The sequence below is a fragment of the Netta rufina genome, assembly GCF_964035555.1.
Source record: "Netta rufina genome assembly, chromosome: 1".
In the NCBI taxonomy this organism is placed as follows: Eukaryota; Metazoa; Chordata; class Aves; order Anseriformes; family Anatidae; genus Netta; species Netta rufina.
Window position 1 is genome coordinate 90,856,013 of NC_140123.1, and position 21,171 is coordinate 90,877,183.

The 21,171-nt window shown below is 36.6% G+C and overlaps 1 protein-coding gene across 1 annotated transcript in view; it reads right to left on the bottom strand.

Moving 5' to 3' along the window:
• Positions 1 to 3,300: 3,300 nt before the first annotated feature.
• The window catches only part of EFHC2 (EF-hand domain containing 2), a gene marked incomplete at both ends in the record, with an annotated part of 53,839 nt that continues 35,968 nt past the window's right edge, over positions 3,301 to 21,171 (bottom strand). The window contains 5 exons of the mRNA XM_084289820.1: positions 3,301 to 3,396; positions 5,988 to 6,093; positions 12,939 to 13,031; positions 13,600 to 13,797; positions 18,675 to 18,808. Of these exons, the coding sequence (XP_084145946.1) occupies positions 3,301 to 3,396; positions 5,988 to 6,093; positions 12,939 to 13,031; positions 13,600 to 13,797; positions 18,675 to 18,808 (627 nt within the window). The remainder of the gene's footprint in view (positions 3,397 to 5,987; positions 6,094 to 12,938; positions 13,032 to 13,599; positions 13,798 to 18,674; positions 18,809 to 21,171) is intronic.

The following is a 21,171-nucleotide window of genomic DNA, read 5'->3' on the forward strand; positions in this document are numbered from 1 at the left end:
CTGCTGGTGAGCCGAGCAGGCTCTCGTACTTGGACACAAGCAGAAGCTGGTGCAAGGCTGCAAGCTAACTGCACCACCTGCACACAAGGACAGGTCCTCTTTGCTGTTCACAGCCGGTCACTTGCTTGTTGCAGCAGCTATTCCAGAGAAGTTTAAGCTTTTTATTCTCAAACGCCAAGTTGAGGAAATAAAAATTAACATCAAACACATCCCAGTAGTTAGATGGAGAGCCAGTACCGTAACGTGAATCTCTTTGCTCCTGCCATGGACAGCACAGATACTTGTGGAAAGAAGATATCTTTGGCTCCCCTACAGAGATCGAGAGCTGAGATTAATGGCAACTGTGAGGGCTGCCTTCCCCTTTATGCGATGCATGCTTTAAAGCTGTGGCCTCCTGCCATCTTGAAACATAATCTTGCGGTATTGTCTTCATTCAGGCCCCTCATCAGCAATGTGAAAAGAGAGAAGAAGCTGGTGGCAGGATTAGAAGAGAGGCTGAAATATTCTGGGCAGCACATGCTGCAAGTCACATTATACAAAGAGTATTATTGGACTGATCATTGGATGGGGCTTTTCCTTCTGGAAACACTGCTGCTTGTAAAAAAGAAACCCTGGTGAAATGTGTTTATAACACATCAGATGACAGCATATGACACTTTGTGAGCACAGTGACAAGCACTGAAAATATTTTTCAGGTCCTGTCTGCTCCACTTGAGATCCTTTTGTACTCATCAGGGTTATGAGAAAAGAGATGAGAAGTAGGAAGAAGAATTCAAAAGGGTATGAATAAAACTGAGTATCAACAGGAAATACTGAAACAACAGAAATCAGATAATCCTCTGTTCTTTAAAAAAAATAAAATGCTTTGCCTCATTCCATGGGCTCAGACCAGGAGGAATTTTTCGATACCAGATACAGTCCTCACTCTTACAGGTAACACACCCTATAATTAGTCTTATCAGATTATCCACCTCAATGTTAAAACTAACTGGGTATTTTGCTCCTGGAAGATTGTTTGAGACTCTTATTATATTAGAAGGTAGAAACCTTCTTTTGTTGTCCAGTTTAAAATTATTGTGGCAAACCATAACTAGGTTTTTCTTAGGCAATCCAAGTCCGTAACTGAAAGATTATTTTCCTTGCCTGGCATACATACCCATAATGAATACACAAAGAACAGCCATATTCTTTTTGAGCCTTCATTTCATTTACCTAAATAATCCATGCTCCTTCAGCCTTCTTTCTTATTTCCATTTTACTGGTCACCTGTCTAGTTCTTCTCTGCACTGGTTCCAGTTTGCAGTTGCCTTTCTTGGCCATGACCAGATCAGACTAGACCATGACTGACAAAACCTATACACAGGGTTCCAAACAAAATGATATGAAATTATATTTCTTATGATATTTTTTTTTTTAAATCCAAAAGGGCTCCTCTTCATACTATGCATATTAAGAAAAACAAAGTAAAGTAAATTTGCTGCTTCTAAAAGCTACTTGGGAAGTTCTAAATGTTCAGGGTTATTCTTCCTTGGAAACCATCAGCTGAACAAATTTTCTACAACTGAAAGATATCCTTCTGAAGTCTGGTGAACATTACAAATTTACAAGGGCAACAGCATTCATTTAAAGTGTCAAGCTCAGTTGTGGTGGCATGTTTAAAAAACCTTCAGCTTTCATCAAACTGGCTTCAAACACAAGTTGTTATTATTTTGGCTCCTGATACTATCTCCATGGTCAGATGATTTTCTTGTCATGTAAGCAACTCTTTTCCTCTTTTGAATCAAAAGCAGTACACGGTTGTCTACAAAAGCTTGTCTACAGCTTGGAACAAAATTTCACAGTTTTCTTTTTGACCCTCTGGACGCAGACCACCACATTCATTTTATTGCAAACACCTTCCTAAGTAGCAACAACACACATAATTAGGCCTTGTCTCAAGTCCTTTTTTGCTAACAAAAAAGGTAAGAAGCTGCCAAAAGCTTCTTGTGTTGCCATATGGCATGAAAAGAATTTCTCCTCAGGAACTGAAGGGCTAGAGAGAAGACATACAATTAGAAACTTCATTTACACAGCCACACAAAAGTGCAGTAAGATGTTTCTAAAATGGAATCATAAATCTAAAAAGGATCTCAAGTTTCAAAAAAACATACAGACTGACTGAATTAAATTATTATTTGAACTAGTGTCTTGCCCTTGGTTTGGGGATTTAAATACACTCAGTTCTCATCTTCTTAAATCAAACACTTTCTCACCAAATTGCTATTTCAGATTACAGAAACCACAGGCTTCTCAGTCTAGTGAGGCTGTGAGCTTCCCAGCAGCAGGCAGAGGTACACTAGCTCACGCCTCTTCCCCTTCACCTATGGAATCACCATGGATGAATCAGTTCCCCCCTTCACCGCAGCTCTTGCATTCTTTAAACGGAGGTAATTACTTCTCTTGCAAGCACATGCAGTAAATTGCAGTAAACCACAGCTTTGAGCTGGCACAAGCTTAAAAAAGATACAGAAATGCTAACAGGAGCTCCATTTAGTCTTCACAATTTTGAGCAAAGAGAAAGCTATCGATATTCAAAGGGCAAGTCCAGTGCTACCAGAGGAAAGATGCTGATGATACCAAAATACATGTACCTTCTCCTCACTCATTTCACCTGAGTAAAATTGGATGGTTGCTAATCTGAGTCATATTTAAGACAAAAAGCAAGAGCTGATAGCTTCTTGCCTGCCAGATATTTACTTCCACATTGGTAGGTTATAATTATCTCTGATAACAGAGCAACTTCATACCGTGCTAAAACTACACAACTATGTCCACCATAAAATAATAAACTTTGACACAAACAGCACTTAAACATCACCATAGAGATACAGGAAAACAGATTGGTATAAGCTAAAAAGCAAGAGAGGAAATTTGAACAGAATTATATAATTGTGCTAATTTTAGGCTAATTGGCCTAATATTATATGAGGTCACCCAACAACCTGTTTTGTTTGCAGAACAAAATAGGGTCAGTCGTATTTTGCTGTGTTTGACTCATATATTCCTTGGTATTTGCATGTTCTCCATATGACCAAGCACAAAGTTCACAGGATAGTTTTAACCACGCTTGTATGAGTACAAAAGAGTACCGTTGATTTAGGAGTTAAAAAATACACAAAGATACATATATGTTAGAATAAGAAACTAAGTGTAATAAAACCTACAGCCGATCTATTTTTGTTTTACAAGAAATATCTTCAGCAGCTAATAAGTTTTGGAGCTGAAACACTAATCCAAAAGCTGTAACTTCTGCAAATCAGGTCATTCTTCCTTGCCAAACAGATCATCCAGAAGAGGCAAGTATTTGATTTTTTTAAAAGGAAGGGATGGTGGCTGTCCGTTCCAGTCATCTTCATTCTGAAATCAGTAATACAGAGAATATCTTAGAATATAATATTGAAAACAGCAACAAATAAAAGCCGGTCAACATAAGATTGAATGTGCTGCTTAACTTGCAATTACAATCATTCTGTGAACATGTGGACCTATATAATATAGTGCATCTATATAATAATAATAATAATAATAATAATAATAATAATAATAATAATAATAAATATATATATATAAAATATAGTGCACTATATAATACAGTGCATCCTCCTAAAACATTACTACATGCACGTTTTTATCAATCTTGCAGAATATTTTATTGAACATATTGAGCACTTCTGCAGATATTTTCAAATTAAAGAACACTGTGTTTTCTTCATTAAGACATTTATACTTGAAAACCTTACAAGTCAGCTATGCTTCAACACCAAAACCATAAATAATAATGATAGAGAGAAAGAAGAAAAGTCAGCTAAGCAAGCACAATTCTGCTACTGGAATCTATTGATGAAATACAGATACTATAGCCTCAAAATATCACCATTAATTCAAAGAAAGTTAGGAACAGAATGACAATTGGGTTCTAAAGCTGGAAGATTCAGCAAGATTTAAATCCTTTCCTTTCATTGATCTTTTCCAAGTCTTAGTATTTCTTCATTAAAATACTCGTGTATTGTACCAAAGACAGTCTAGGTATTGCAGCTAACTAACAGAATAATAAAGTCGATAAAAATGAATAAACAATACCGAAACCAATTTGGATGCAGTTCATTAAAAACAGCACTACATGTCACTGTGACAGTCAGAGCAAGGCTCTGGAGCCAACGAGGAACTGATTATCCCAGCATGCTGATGAATGATTATAATTCCTCTTGATGCACCTATTTCCTTTCTGGCCTCAGCTGTAACCTTCCTTCCCTAACTCCCATGTTCTGCTCTCAACTGGGGCTCTTACGCATCAGCCACTCCCTGAAAGCCCATCCACTGACAATCTACCAAGGAAAGATAACATCTCCTTCATACCCAAAGAAAACCATGTCTCTTACACTGATCAGAACATACATTTCACCACAGATGTCCACTCAACCTCCAGCTTGTTTCACAAGCACCTTGTCCTCTGTGCCTTCAACTTGTGAAGACCGCTTTTTGTGCCACCACCACTTGCACCCCACCTTCCCTGCATAGGAACCATCTCCTTCCCTCACCTGCCAGAAAGCAGCTCATGCTCAATGGCTAGATAAGCCATGCAGCTGTGAGGAGAAAAATGGTCAAACAGATTAAACAGCAACCATATCTGTGCAGATATCTGCTTCTTTCAGCCTTGATTTTTTGGTGCAGAGCTTAGCACCATCTTCAAGGCAAAAATCCTCAGGGCACAGGCTCTGACCCTTTTTTTGCTTGCATAGTACTGAGGCCCATGAGGGTCCTCATCCTGGCAGACTATCCTGAGAGAAGGCACTAGTTAAATACCAAGTTATACATGTAGCTTAAAGATGGAATTACTCTGTAAAAACAAAGAATAGCCACTGAACACAACCTACTCCATAAGAACCACAGGACTGCTGCATAAAACATGTGAAAGGGCTTTGATTTGATCTGATTTGTGCAAGGAAGAAAAAATTGTCTCAATCACAGAGTGAAAAAGAAACCACCAGAGAAAGCAGAGTGAAGCAGCAGCACAGGACCCTGGTTAGACGTCCCAGACAGTTTCAGATGCTTCAGAAGAAAGAGCTCATAAGCCAATAAGAGAGAGCAGTCAGGTTAATAGCACACTACTTGAGGAATATTGATTTAAGATATGTCACTGTTGAACTCAAATTCAAGGGAATGCCATGTTTCTAAGTGGTCTGAACGCAATCAAACACATTCTGTACAAGCACAGCAACACATGGACTAGGCCAGAACAGCGAAACTACACATTGGCAGAAGGGCTTCATATTTATCTGTTACAAGATTTTTAAAAATCAGCGTAATTGCCTTATGTACCATCTATTTTAAAATGTTCCGTTCAGCACAAGATGGCGAGATCAGATTAATCTCTGCAGTTTGTTGACACCACATTTTTATTTACCCTAAGTAGCAGGCTGGTGGAGATATACAAAGTTGATCCCTCAATACTGCTCCTGATTTACGCCTACCAGTGATGTGCTGTATTAAATACAAGTTTCCACAGAGTTATAAAATATATATAGCTATTTTCTGTGGTGCCAGTGGAGTTTTAAGAATTTCTTGACTATCCCAGCAACCAAACAGATCATTTGACATGTGGCAGAAATATTTGTGGGTGGCACGGTATTCACACCTATTGTTCAAGGACAAATACACCCGTTTCCCCCTCTTTTTCTTTTTTTTTCTTTCAGAAAAATGTCACAGAGATGTAACACCTAATAGGCACAGGTGGGTAGTAGATCTACTATTCCCTGTGTGACTTCTCTGGTTCATTCTAAACCTCCCAGAAAAAGATAATTACGTAAAGAAAATAGTCACAAATATACTAAGATGAAAGCTGTTATTGGCTTTGTTGGATGAAGCACTCATGTTACACTTGGCCAAAATGCAGGAGTATCTCAGGTGCTTGGCTGTGCTGTTCCTTTGCTCAAATATAGTGGTTTTACCTTGAGAGGAAGCCTTATTGTCTGGAATGCAGGTATTTGATTCTCTCTCCAGTTCAGCCCATCCAGAAATTTTTTATACTCCACTTGCTTATTGTCATCTTCAAACCTAAGCAGAACATCCACAAGACAACTCACGGTTAAATGAAAATCTTAACACAGTTATATCATGTTATCTACGACATACTAATAAATTACTTTTTGGATAATAATTTTTCATTCCTTTAGAACCAAAGCCTGGTAAGAGTATGGAGAAACACTTCCAAACTGCCAGGCCTTGATATTGTATGTTACATTCCATATACTTACTGCTCAGTATTGTATCTCATACTAGTATTCAATTCCTTTAAGGTTTAATTTTTAACCATTGCCCAACTTTTTCCAGAACTAGGATCCCACAGTTGGTGACAACCATGGAGCTAGGATGGTCGGTGTATAATTCCTTTGTGTAGAAAAGAAACTGGTAGTATGATACAAGAGAGATGTGCTTTAACACAATTGACCTGCTTTATACAGTTTCTATAATCATTTCCTGAAAATAAGCAATCTCTCAAATATGCTGTTTGTACACACCTTGGGATCAATTTACAATTGACAAACGTGCAGGTCTCTAACCTATAATTTAATAGCTAGATTTAACAATATCAATCCTTGTCATTTGGTAGTTGTTTTATGGTATTATTCTTCATTTCCATGGAATAAATATATATGTTTGTGTCTGTTAGAAAGGTTCCCTAACTGAATGAAGAGATATATCCTGCCAGTTAGGTTCTACAGCTACTATTACACATGGAACATGCTACCTTCCTCCCTCAGATTTCTAAAATCATTACCCTGCCCTAATAAATCCATTGGAAGCAGCTCTGTAAGCCACGCCATCCTTCTGCCATTTTTTTGAATGAAGGAGCTTCAGAAAAAAAAAAAAAAAAAAGTCCTCAGTTCAGCAAAACACTTACTTGATTAAGGCATACAGAAATGTGCTGTTATTTGAGTGGGTCTTGTCAAATGCTTGAAAGACACTCGAATTCTGCAAGCTGAAGCACCTTGCAGAATTGACACTACCACGCAGATTGTTCTTGAAATGAACATCTTAACTGCTCTGCTATACATACATACTGCCTTAGCAGCTTCTGTGAATGACATCTGTCTCACTTAGCACTACCCACATGGAAAAGGGATCTGGTTTAGGCATCTAAGCACACACTGGAAGCATCTGTGCTTCACTGCTGTCCATGGAGAGACATATATGACTAGCTAGATTCAGTAAGTATTTTTTGGTGGCAAACATCAGGTTAAATAATTCTACCATGTAAGCCGGTGACACAAATACTATTGCACATGTAGGAGCCAGATCAATTACACACTGTCATCTCTGAAGAAACATGTTTTTTAGAAAATAATTTTATTCCGTCCTTGGAGAAATAGAACTGCACAAAACACAGGCCTCAAATTCCTTCGGTTCTCCAAATTACTGGAGAGGGTTCTGGTGAAAATTAAGCATGAAGGTACTTGAAGGAAGACTTTATAACACAAACTGGGAAAACAACACTGGGAAAGAGGAGAAATAAATCTAGTGACAAAAATAAAATGCAATAAACTGCAGCTCATCCTCTCCCTCTCCTCCCCCCACACCTTTCATTTAACAGTCAGCAGGAGAGATAATAATAAAATATACTGAGAGCCATAAACAGAGATGCTAGTGATAAACTGAAATGTTAAGTACAATGAGTTATGCTGAAGATGAAAGCACAGTCAGAGAAGAATGCTACTGTTACTAGAATTAAAGAGGAGCCTGAAACAAACATTGCCATGAGAAAACCTATTGTGGTTTTCTTCTTTTTAATACCTCACATGCGAGTTAACATTTTCACAAAGCCTCAGTTTTTTTTGGTTTTTTTTTGCTTTTTTTTTTTTTCAGGTGGCAATTGGGGAACCAGGAGTTTTGCATTGGAAGTAAGAAGACAAAAAAAAGCTCTTATAAGAACAACTGGTGCACAGATTTTGAATTTCAGTACAATCATGACTATTTATTATTATTATTATATGCACTAGTGTATATGTATTTAGCTTTTGCTGGTTGTGAGAAGTCAAAAGATAAGGTCTACTGTCAAGATGCAGAGCTGCACAAGTAGGAGTTTTAAATAAAGAACAAGTGAAGGCGTGTAATTACTTCAGCATCAATTTTATGTTGAGGCAATGAAGTCAAGGAAAAACATTGCTTCTGCATTTGACAAGCATTAACAAGGAGAAAAGTCCTTTGAACTGACAGCACTAGCAGACCAAGGCAACAACATGGACATGAAGTTAACTATAACCAAAGATTTTACGGTGGGCATGGGAAATGGGACTCCTAAATCCCATATTTAAATAGCTACAGAAAGCAGCTTAATGTATTACACCAAAATAATCCAGAGGAGAAAAATCCACTCTTTAGATATTTTTCCTACTGTGTCTTATTGTGCTAATCTACTAAATGCACATACTTATAATTCGGTACAGAGTATCCAGATGGAATGAAGAGATGTTATCAAGTTCTGCATTATTAGGACAGAGATGTCATACATTTCAGAGGCTGGAATTAATATGACTGGAACTGACAGTGCTCTTCAGCAAAGGAAATTAGATTTGCCTTATCAAGAAGATGCAACAAAGATCTCTTGAAACTATGTTTCTCTTCAGTTTTGCCCTATGACTTCACCATTGCATACAATTTTAGACTGTGGAAATCACTCCCTCATTCTTACCATTGTTTGCAGAGCTTCTTTTCCTTTTTGACGTTACAGAGATAATCACACAGTTTTGCTTGTAAAAATATATTCATAATGGAGTATTTACTCCAGATACATGAAAAATCTATTTAATTCACATTAAGATTGTTCCTGAGGATGCTTCACTGAGTAAAGGCTACTTATAAATATATTTTCTTTCCCATCAAGAAATCTGCAACCCAAACATTCATGTAAAAAGATAATGTACATATGCAGATTTTTACTTCCTTAGTTTTCAATAGCATTTGCTAAGTAGTTAATCTGATAACAGTAGAGGAGAGGCACTATGCTGCTTTAAGCTTAGAGAAAATGCTGCAATTCTTCAGCTGTTTGACAGTCCCTGTGTAACACTGGTATATATAAACACCTAAATTTTCATAAACTGTTCTTATGAAAAGATTTAAAATAGCAAACACAGACCAGTTTATGCAGCTGATCATTATCAGTTAAGTAATGGCTACCTTCTTGTGCATCCATTTATTCTTGTCTTGAACAACTATAAATTGAACCATCACTTCCTCAAGATACTGAATAACAGAAATAATGTCTTTTAAGAGATCTGTATGTTCATGCTGGAGTCTTTTAATCATAAATGGCAAAGTGAGTCTCAGACATCAAAGGCAACAAGCAGAATAGAGAGTGTAGGAGAACGATCTCATGGCCATTTCCAATTGCTGCTGCAACAAGGGCACTTGCCAGAGTAGGAAAAGAGGGTTACCTTCCTGAAAGAAACAGGTCAACCCTAAAAAAAAATGTTAAAGGTTGGCAAGTAGGTAAAAAAATACGTATATTACAGTGCCACAAGTCAGGGAAAAGCTGGGCAGGGAGAAAAGGCTACCTGAAGCACTAGGAATTACCTTTAAAAAAAATAATATATATATATATATATAATATATATAAAAATAATACTTCTTCCCCACTGGCTGTGCTTCTACAGCTTAAAAACCATAAATGCCAGACTCCAAGACTCCACGGTCTAATAGACTGACCCTGCTCCTGTCAAGAGGAGAACTACAGAGCCAGTTTCAATAGAAATTAAAATACTTTTTTAAAAGTAGGGACATATGCTTAACAACTAAACTAATGCAGGATCATCCACATGCAATACTTGTAAACTTGTCATCCATGCCTTCTACACACCATTTTTTCTTTTGTTATCTGCCAGCTGTTTACATATACCCTCTGGGGAAAGGCTGTATCTTTTTAAGTTCTTGTTAGCATACATTTAGCATTGTAGTAAATAAAAATATCGGGGGGGGGGATCTAAATTCATTATTTCAGCATTTTTACAACATTTATTTATTAAACAAAGCATAATTGTTAATTATACCTGCATAAATTAAAAGAAATGCTTATAATAAGCTACCCCAGTTTACTGGCAGAAGCAAGTGTATACCATATGTATTGCTTAATACATTGTGATTAAAAATCTGTATTGTCCTGTAATTGAAAAACTATGTGAAATAATGCTGATGGAGAGAGGAAATACCTTTTAATAAGACAGCTCAGTGAACTGCAATAGTGGACACCTTGTTAGGTACCCAAATCCTACTATTTCACCATCTCACAATTGAAAGTATTAATTTACTCTAGACAGACAATTTAAAAGGGTCTTGCAAAATCTCACAGTCTTTGTGCTAATTCTCCCTGTTCTTTATGGAAACTGAATGCTCCTCTGATAGAGTAGACAAAGTCCTGGATCATCTGGAGGTGACCACAAATTTAGACAGTAACTTCTAGTTCTGTCCTGTGCTTTTAATAAGTGACAGATCGTTGTGGTGTAATTTGCAAATGTAAATAGTAAATATTTTAAGGGCATTACCTTTTGAAATGGAAAAATAGAACCATTAACTCCTACTGAAAGTCTTTGCCACCTAATCTCACATAGCAAAACTGAATAAACATATAGGTCCAGTCTTCAACCATTATCTGATCCACATCGTCTACGATCATTTTATTGCTGAATAGGGTCCAGCTAGTGCATTAGCTATATATACTGATTCTGTGGGAATCAGTCCAACAACTTTTATTGTACTGCTTTCTTCCATCATAAATTTGGATACATACATTAGGAATGCTACCACTGCTTCCTTTGGAAGGCATCAATGGACACAAAGGGCACAGAATTACAAACCAGAAAAGCAGGATGAATGGAAAAGTCTAAATCTCATTCAGCCAACTCTATTTTTCCATTTCCAGATTACTGTAAATTAACTCTTCTAAAATACACTTCACAAAATCCTTGACTCTGCACCTTTGTGCAACGATACTCTTCCAAGGCAGTGCCAACTGCACACATCATTAAGAAAGCAACGTTCTTTCTTATCTGCAGCACAGTGACTCACCACAAAAAACACCATCTTTCAAAGCAGCTGCTACTGTAACTTCGAACCAGCATTATGCATAATGCTCTGTCATACACAGTACTTCTCCCACTGATTTCTGAGGCACAGCTTCACACCATTTAACTTTCTCATACAGAAATCTGGAATAAAAGTTGGCCACAAACCCTTTTACAGGAAAATGGAAGGTAGTTCTGAAATCCAGCCCTTTCACGCGTTGAGATGACTGCCTCTCCTTCTCCATCGCCTACAGAAAGAACCTACAGAGGCTGAATCCTAAACTGGCTGTCATGAGTACCTGCTGGGTGAAATCCAGGCCTTAGCTTCTTCTTTGTCTTCTAAGCTCATATCTAATTCTTTAGAATTAGACCCTTTAAGAGAAGATGTTCATCTTGCAAAAGCTAGTATAAATTCACAAACAATAAACATGTCTCTGGAGCCTATGATTTGTCGGGCCTGTCTGTTTTTCATCAGCATTGAGTTAGTACTTAAAGGAAAACCTTCAGTCCCTTGTCTGTGCATCTATTCAATTTCAGCCTTTATGAAATGGAAACTATGAGAACTCCTTGTTTAGTCCAGGATGCCAACTGTCCTCCAACACTTTTTGTGTTGGGCAGCTTAGCAGGAGTTCTAAAAATGAGTTTTACATTAATGCTAAAATTCAGACATGTTTCTGATGACTAACACTTGTAACCTAATTGTCAGAAGTGATTAATAGCCAACCAATTATCAAAGACATCTATCTGGCTACTACAGGGAACTATTCTGAAAGATTTTGGTTTGGGGGGGAACAGGGCTTTGTAGAAAATATCTCTTTAGACTTCTAACAGCAGTCTTGTTGATACTGGTTGAAGTAGGAAGACTTGCTTGCTGTATATAAATGTTTTAATAAAATGGATTCCACCTTTCTGCTTGACAAGAATCTTTTCATTATTTGATAAATCCAAATGTTTAGTTTGAATTTCCTCTTGAAATCAAGAAGCATATCTACATGAAAACACCCAAGCATGACAAGACCTGCTTCTGCATTTTACACAGTGTGAAGGCACAGACAAAATATTTAATGATTTCCCCCAAGAGAAAGAAAATACCAATAAGCATGTACTTTACCTGTTACCAGGAAAGCTGGTCATGAAAACCAAACTCATGATGATATGAGCATTCAAAACACCTTGGGTTACTCTGAACTTTAGCCTTTTATACAAGTGCATTGAATACTAGTTCTTTTCACTCCTGTTTCCTTAAATACAACTAGCCAAACATTTTGTCTCAAAAAAGTTAAATGTGCTATGGGAAAATACCAAAATCATGCAATACTCCTTTTTCTTTTTAATAATTACAATAGAATAAATGTTGCAGATGAGGTTCATAAGAGTAGGAAATCACTTTTTGTAGTAGAGTCTTAATGCTGTCGACTTGATTCAAAGATACTTCATTGTATTCATCTTGATATTGTATTCATCATGTGCTTCTATGAGATTAGTGTTTTTACCTTATATACCTTATATGAACTGGAACAACTAATGCAAATACAGTGATTCTCATTGATAATGGTAGGTATCATTAGCTGATTACCGTGAGACTAAATCCATAGAATTCTGGCAAACCCCAGATGATCTATCATGCCAGACAAAAAAGAAGATACATTGCTAAGATGGATGCACCATGGTTGATTATAAATATTCTATAAATAGGAAAATCTGCACCTGTACATGGACAAAATCAGCACAATGTGATGACTGAAATTACAAAGATGACAAATTCTTAAGAAATGCATCTGTAGTAAATATTTAACACTGATTTGCACCCATTCATGCAGGTCATACTATCTGCCTTTAACTTACATGGTCAGTACAGCTTCCAGAAGGTCATCAGCCAGTGGCAACTTAAAAGACTTGCAAATAGTCCTGCACATCTGATAGGGCAGCACCCCACATCTACACAAACAGAATGAGAGAGGGAGAAGTGTACATTAGGTATTAGCCAGGTTTATTTCAAGTTAATGTTAATGTGTACAGGAAAATGTGTCAGAGGCAATGGAAATATATTTTATGAAATTTCACTGTTACACAGCTTAGAAACTCAAAATGCATGTAGTAGCCTGTCTCCACCATTCTGAGGTCCTTAGTGATTCTGTTATTCTGTGACATCACCGAACAAAAAGGGAAAATGATTAACATAAAGGATCAACAACAAATCCATTTTTTGTTAAATAACTATTTTTAGTCTTTTATTTAATATACTGTTTTGCCTGTGAACAGACATCTGATTATGTCAGTGAATACTCAGTATGGCAGCTATTAACAAAAAGTACATGAACAAAATGAAAAGGACACAAAAAGACTATCCTTTTCTTATCCACTGTCAAGTTCTGAGAGAGGCTTAAGATTCAAAAAAGTATTCTTTGACTGCAATATATCATTTGCTCAGCAACAAACAGAAACTAGGTAGGTTTGCAAGTAGAGTTTACCAGAAAGCAGCCTAGGATAAATAGAGGAAACTTACTTTTCACGATCATTGTATACAAATACTGCAGACAGTTGTCCAAAATTCTCAAAGCTATTTTTCTTCAGTTGTTCTTGAGCCACTGCAAGGAGGAGGTGGAGGTCTGTTTCATACTCTTCTTTCACACCGTAATAGCGCCCAATAGTCATAATTTCATGTTCTGAAAATGCTCCATCAGTGATACTGACTATCAAATTTCTGTTTACAAAAACAACAGACTACATTAGTTTAAGTAAAATAGTTAAAAAGTTAATAATTGCTAAATTTCTGTGAAAACAAGTATTAAAATGCTGTATTTATTTACAATCTTTAAAGAAAGTATTCAGTTAAATTTGAAATCCAGGTCTGTTCAAGGAGGTTTAACGGGAAGTACCTGAACTCTTAACTTTTGGAAGATGTCCATGTTTCCTCTGTAGTTGACTACTCATAACAAAACACATAATCATTATAGAAACCTTTTACCTGGAAATGCTGTACTAGCATGGAACATTAGTAGAGATTAGCTTTGTCCAACAATACAGTGAATTATACAGGCTATTATCCTGTTTTGTTCCTAATTGTATTTTGTATTCTGCAATGTATGATTAATTATATATAAGCACAAAGCACATACAGCAGTTGCATAAAACATCATCGGAAGAGAAGTGGGGCAGAAGATACCAACAGAGAATGATGGTATTAATCAAGCGTCAAGCCACACTCCACAAATCACTGTGAAAACTGGCCCTGTTGGGCAGCTTTCATGGAAAAGCTGTGGGAAGGGAAACACAAATCAGCCACACAGAAAGGGCAGAAAATTATACCCAACTTGTAATCACAAGCTCTCCTGACAACAAAGAAATAAAGGACACAGCAGCAAGACCAGCTGATGCTTGGGTACTGTCAGTGGGGAATCAGATCCCACAGGGAAAAGTCTGAGATGCGCTCTCCCAAGGTTGCCTGTGCTGCTCAGAAGAACCAGCCTAACCCAAGGAAGAAGAAATGTTCCTAAGATCCATCTGATGGGCCAGTACTGGCATTGAATGACTAATCATTCCTGTTAATATCAAGGATTTGTTGCTGGTAATAGTACTGGAGTAATTTTAGGGTAAGCTCCTGAAGACACTTATTGTATACCAGCAAATGGAAACAAGCACTGAGACTAAATTATAGTTTTGTTATACGTAAAACTTTGGTTTATATTTTTGGGAGAGAGAAGAAAAGGACTGAGTGAGAAGATGGTACAAGCTTTGCATTAGGGATTGCGCCACCTCCAGTGATTACAGAGTTCCTCCTACTATGTCCTGTGTGTTGACACAACAGGAAGGAAGAAAAATGCCAGTAGCAAGCAAATGTAGGAAGCTTCCAGCTTTCCTGTGAAAACTGAACTGTAGTTTACCTCAATAGCTACAAGACCACTTGTCAGACAAACCTGGATTAGTGTAACTATACCTTGGCATTATGATTCCAAATCTGTCTCAGGTGAATACATAATCAGCAGGAACTTTTAACAGCAAGCATGAACATCGGCCTGTGTGTCTCAGTCAAAATTAGATTACCTATTTATGATGCAACTGGATAAACTGCACTAGGAATAAACTTCACCATAATGGCTTCTGCAGCTAGAGCTGTACCTTATGGCACACTTGAGGGTACAGCATCACTGTGATGCAATTTCAAGGATCACCAATCCTTGCAAAGAAATGGAAGAAATTGTTAGTGATAGAAAAAGATCAGACACAAGACTCAAATGGCTGGCTGAAGAGCAGTTAAATTCCTGAACAATTCTGACAGTGGATCTTTTAGCATCCACATCTGAACTGAAAGCACAGAAATTTAGTACCCCTTCAAATTAGAAAACTTTATTAACAAATATAAATTTTCACTCACTTTGTCTCAGAAGCTTGTGTGGCCCTGCTCAAATGAAGATATTGCTACAGAGAATAGGATTGCACTCACACAGCTATTCAAAAAAGGATACTAAACACCATACAGTGTCTACAATGACTAAACCGCTGTTTTTTCGTTGTTTGTTTTGTTTGTTTGTTTGTTGTTTTTGTATTAAATAAATAAGCAAGATTTCTTGTATTCTTTTGTATTAAATTTCTTTTGCATTAAATAAATAAGCAAGATATTTGCAAAGACAGGAGATAAATATAAGGAAAAGTTGAGCTGATTACAGTATCAAACCTTATTTTGAGTTTATGCAAGCTCAATGACCAAAACTTGGTCCATTTAGTAATATTATCTTACCACACGCACTGAATATTATTATTTATGTTGTAGCAGCATTCAGAGACCCAGTCAAAATCAGATCCTCTTTTTTCGGTATTACTGCAAACATGAAATAGTATTGTCTTGTAAGACTGACACTAAATGCTTGGGTTGGCAAAGCTGAAAGCATATAGCTAGCTTTACCCATGTGAACACGAAATCCACAGGCTGGATTTCCACACATGGCATGAAATTTTCCACTGTCAGGATTTTTTAAGTCTTTCCTTTTTTCAAGCCAGTTGGTGACAATTAAGTCATCAAAACTCTACAGAAAATTGTCTCATTTGGGAATTAAGGAATTTTCTTGTGATTTCTAGGGACTAACAAGTGAGACCCAAGATTCACACATTGAATACAACTAAACTCTTCCCGACAAAAATAAACAAGCTGCAACTATTGTTCCCACAAGTTAGTTATCTTTTTTTTTGTTGTTGTTGTTCCAGAAGAATAATAGAGATTGCAATCTGAATTTGGTAGAGAAAGAACAAATAATAATTAACTGCTTAAGAGAGCTATTTCTCAAGCTAAATTAAAGATAGGCATCTTTGCTAAACTCACATGGTTCTTTGTTTCTAACAGCAAATGGTCTTGCCAGCAGCTTCTGAGAAAAAGCAGTCTGGATAGAACCATGTTATATAGAGACTTCTAAGTTATAGTTATTTCCTCTTCCTCTCTCTTTAACAAAGCTTTCAATAGTTCTAACGATAGCATTGGGGATTGCTTCTGTACGCACCATATATTTATTTCCTGGATGATGTCCCATTGATGTGGGTTTTGAGAATACTTCAAGTAAATTGTATAATTATAATTCTGCTTCACTACATCATACTTACAGGTGTATTTTTAAATTTAACTTGTATGAAATTATACAGGTAGAAAGGAAGAAACCTGAACTGCAAAATTTAGAGCACAGCAAAGCTTTAGCTGTATTTAAGATAAGAGGATTATTACGCTGGTTGAAGCTGTCACACAGATAATTGCCTGTATTAAAAATAATCATTTGTAGTGAGTTTTAGTCATGAAATGCCATGACAGATTTAAAATAAGCAGTGATGTAAACATGAAAAATATAAAATTGAAGGAGAAATACATATTCTTTTTGTAGAAAAATATCTGTGATTTATCATAGATGCAAAGAAGGGCTCTCTTGCCTTTGTCATTAAAAATGTTTCTTTCCTAAAATATGTGGATTTTAAAAAAAGAAAGTAAAAGATAATAATAAAAAAAAGAAACCCATTAAATATGAACAGAAACAAAATCTACTCTTCACTATAAAGCAAGGAAGTCAAATTTGCCTTAGAGGCAAATCCTTCCTGTGGCAGTGTGTGAATGATTCCTGTTAAACCACCTTAGGTCCCACCAGAGGAGGGATGTGGACCATTAGTAGGTGCTCAGACTGGCCTATGTGAGCACTGAGGCTAAAAAACATCATTATGTGGATTCCCCTGTTTTTTGTCTTGCTCATGGAGAGAGCTACTGTATTTTTATAGCTGAAACCAAGTGCCTCCATACATGCCAAGAAATAGCACCAACCTAAATTATACAGCTGGGCTGTAATTAAATTACGTGCAATCAAACCTCTGCTTGATAAAATAAATTAAAAAAAAAAAACCTGCTGTAAACATGGAAAGCACAATCGACCCTTCTAAAAGTGTGCTCCACCAGTTTTGTCATGCAAATGTTCTGAAGCCTTGATCTGCTCTTAGTACATGTAAGAAGACAATTTTGCAAATTATTTCATAATTTTAATTAAAACCATAATTGTTCGATTTTAAACAGTTACTTGACATGTAAATTAAAACCCTTTTACAAGTGCCATAAAGCTTCTCCACATACACATGAACTTTCAATTTTCTACTCTTCTTACTCTAGAAATAACATTTTCCCTCTTAATGCAGTTAACAATTCAAAATCTTGCTTTTGTTGAGTAAAACATCAAGGAGTTTAGGAATGTTTTGACCAAAAACTTCCACTAGCTCTGGCTTCTCTTAGATTGAATCCTATTTTTTAAACACGCTTTTTTGGTTTTTGAATACCATCTTGTTTTCATCTGTCACTACTTTCACTTTGAATCACTGGAAAAACCTTCTTCAGATCTATATTTCCTCTGAGATATTTCACAAGGATTTTTCTGCATTGGTTAACATTTCTATAGGGATGACATTCCATGCAATATACATCTACTTACGCACTTTAGTTATTATGACAGTTCCTAAATATATAGTTTATTACCACCGTGAAGAACAAGATGTTTCTAGGTAAAATCTCCTCCTCTGTTCCACATCATTAATAAGCATTGCTCTCACTACTGCTTTCCAGTATGTTTTCAAGATGCTTATCACTGTATCCTGTAATTTCAGTATACCTTGGTTCATTTATCAATGATTCATTCATTTACCAATCATTCATTTATCAATGATTCAAAACCCAAATAACACCATTTCAGAAGGCAACTCAAACCTTCTTTCTTGAATTTCAAAACTACAATTAATTTGTTTCACTCTCTCAGGATGGGCTTTTCTTTATCCTTTGGTTAATATATTACTACTTACTTGCCCGTCTTCATAATACCCTGTGCCAGCTCCATAAAAAGTAGACAGATTTTAGTTGTGTTTTCCAGATTACTTGAAAAGCTCTCTCATTTCTGTTTTTCCCGGGCATGGGTTCACCTTCTTTCCCACAAAGTCTCCAAGTAAATGTAAAGAAGCATACACCATTTGTCAGATAACATGTGCAAAAGGTGTCAATAGTAATTTACACCCTATACTTTCTGGGGGAACGTGCCTCCACTAAATATTAAAAATCAAAACCCACTGTCTTACCTGAAAGGCTCATACGCGATCACCTTGGTATGCTCCGGGTCTGTGGCTGCAAACACCTGTCTGATTTCTCGTGAACGAGGTTCAGCTATGTCTTTCAGTTTCTTGAGGATGAAACCAGTATCAGCCACAGAGAACTTAACAAAGGAAAACAGAACACAGAGACAAAAGAGAAAAGCACTATGCAACTTATGTAACAGCAAGAGTTATCAGGATGCAGGGCAATGCTGAACTGTTAGTTTCTTCACTGTTTCATTTCAAATGCATAAATCTGCAACATGTTAAGTCTGGAGGGAAGCTTCCTACTGAAAAAAACTTACTTTCTACTGAGAATTAAATAAGAAAACAAAAATCATCAGATCATGCACTCTCAAAGAGCTTATTGCAGACACATGAAAGGGCATTCACTTTTGCTTCAAGCATTGTATTGTTAAAACTGAAGCAATAACATTTGAATTCTAGATCTAATAACTTTGCCCTCATTTTGTGTTGGTGCATGTGACTGAATTCTCAATTAATAAATTTTACCAGGTTAAAACTAATCTTTTCATCATTGGCTCTGATCAACTGTTCCAACAGATAAGCTCATTCATATTATGTAAAACATACTCAGAATTAGCAGATTGGAAATCAGTTAGGAAACAATTTTCCCTGTCATGTAACAAGAATGCTTATTTCTTCCTAAATAGACCATTAAAATAAAATTGAATTCAGATAAATAGAAATGGAGCACTTAGGCTTTCACCTTATAGTCAGATTGCTGTGTAAGAGCTCTACCAAAGATTTATTTGCTATGTTCACCTTTACCATTAAAATCTATGTATTTAGTCATTAAACTGCAGCTGAGTCCAGATATTAATATCAGATATGCCCTTACATCTATCATGCTCTACCTCCGTTATAAAGCACAATGAATGGTCTGAAAATAGTTTTCTCTCATTTCTTCCAGTAAGAAGTGTACTTTTAACAAGCAATCACTTAAAATTTGGTATGACTCGTATTGAGGACTTCATCACAGAAGAGATGAGGCCTCGTTCCCTATCATGCTAAAGTCCGTTCACAGAATTGTATCTGTTCAAAGAGATCTAGAAAAGTATTTGAGGTATTGGAAGTCCTTTTGGCACTGCCAGAGCAGTATAAACTGATCCACATTTAATTAATAAATCAGTGGTTGTGGGTAACGCGCTCAAATTTAGAGAAGACTGCCGCTGCATATGCAAAAACTGCTCCAAGTACAACACTGGCATGCAATGCCACACAAGCCAGTAGTGTGGAGCAGCTTGACCAGCAATCAAAAAGACTTAGAGACAGCAACTTTTTCAGTCCTCTTGCCAAGACTTTATTGTCTGGGCCATAAGGCCACAGCCTTTTACTGAAAAAGAAAGGAACAGAGATTATGAAAAGGTTGGGCACTTGGAATAGATCTGCAGAGTATTTACAGATGGGCAAAGTGTCCTGACTACTTAAAAAACTGCCCTTTACATTGTCAAAGCAGTTGCTTTTACATCTTTTTTTCTGAACTATATATTGCAAACAGCTATGTAAACATCTAGTATCCGAGTAGCTTGGTGATAACTCCTCACTCAATTTCCCCACTTCTCTTGTAGCTGTTGACATTTCAGTAGTCACAATCTAGTTTTGTTTGGTTGTCTTGCTTATGCCTGAGTCAGACTTCATTATGTTGGATTCAATGCAAGTAAAATCAACCTTCGTGCCTGTGCCACAGAAGACTACGAAGTTTAAGCAACTGAAACTGCTTCAGAGTTGATGAATCCATTTCCAAGGAGGCACAGCAATGCCTTGTTTGAAAAAACCCTCTTCAGACCTTGATAATACCATTAGAGCTGTGCACAATGCAAATGTTCTGTTCAGAAGCAAATTCAAGGTTTCCAGATACATCTTTTTTCATCAAATTGGAAAAGAAACTAAGGGTTGAAATGTTTTGAAAATTCGATTCTTCAAGTTACTTTCATTGTAGGCTGTGATCAAAACAAAAAGATTCATTGATTTCTTTTTGCCCCTTAATTTAAGTGCAATACAACAAATACATCTTTGAAACAGAAAATGTATCTCATTTTCCAAAAGAAAAATATTCCGTCTACATTTCTTTCACCAGTGTTCAGAAAAGGTACTGATGTATTGTGCCAAAAGGAAACCTCTATTGATTCAGAAGGAAAAAGATTTCTAATGCTAGAAATAACTGAAAAATAATACTTTCCCCCTCTTCTAACCATCTTCTGTCTCTGCTTTTCTCTGATAATTGCTGAAGTTGTTGTGGGTTGAGTATGCAGTGCCAATGAACTGAGGTAAACAAGGTGTATCCTTACTTCTGGAACTGTTGCCAAAGGATCTGAATAAAACATCTGTCCTTGGGAGAATAAAATGTTTTTTTCTACCAGCTGTTTTGAACTCTTCACTATGCAAAGAACATTTCAAAATTCACTTCAGATAAGTGTTTTTAGTGCTGTTTCTTCCCATTTTGCAGATTTTATTTTGGTAA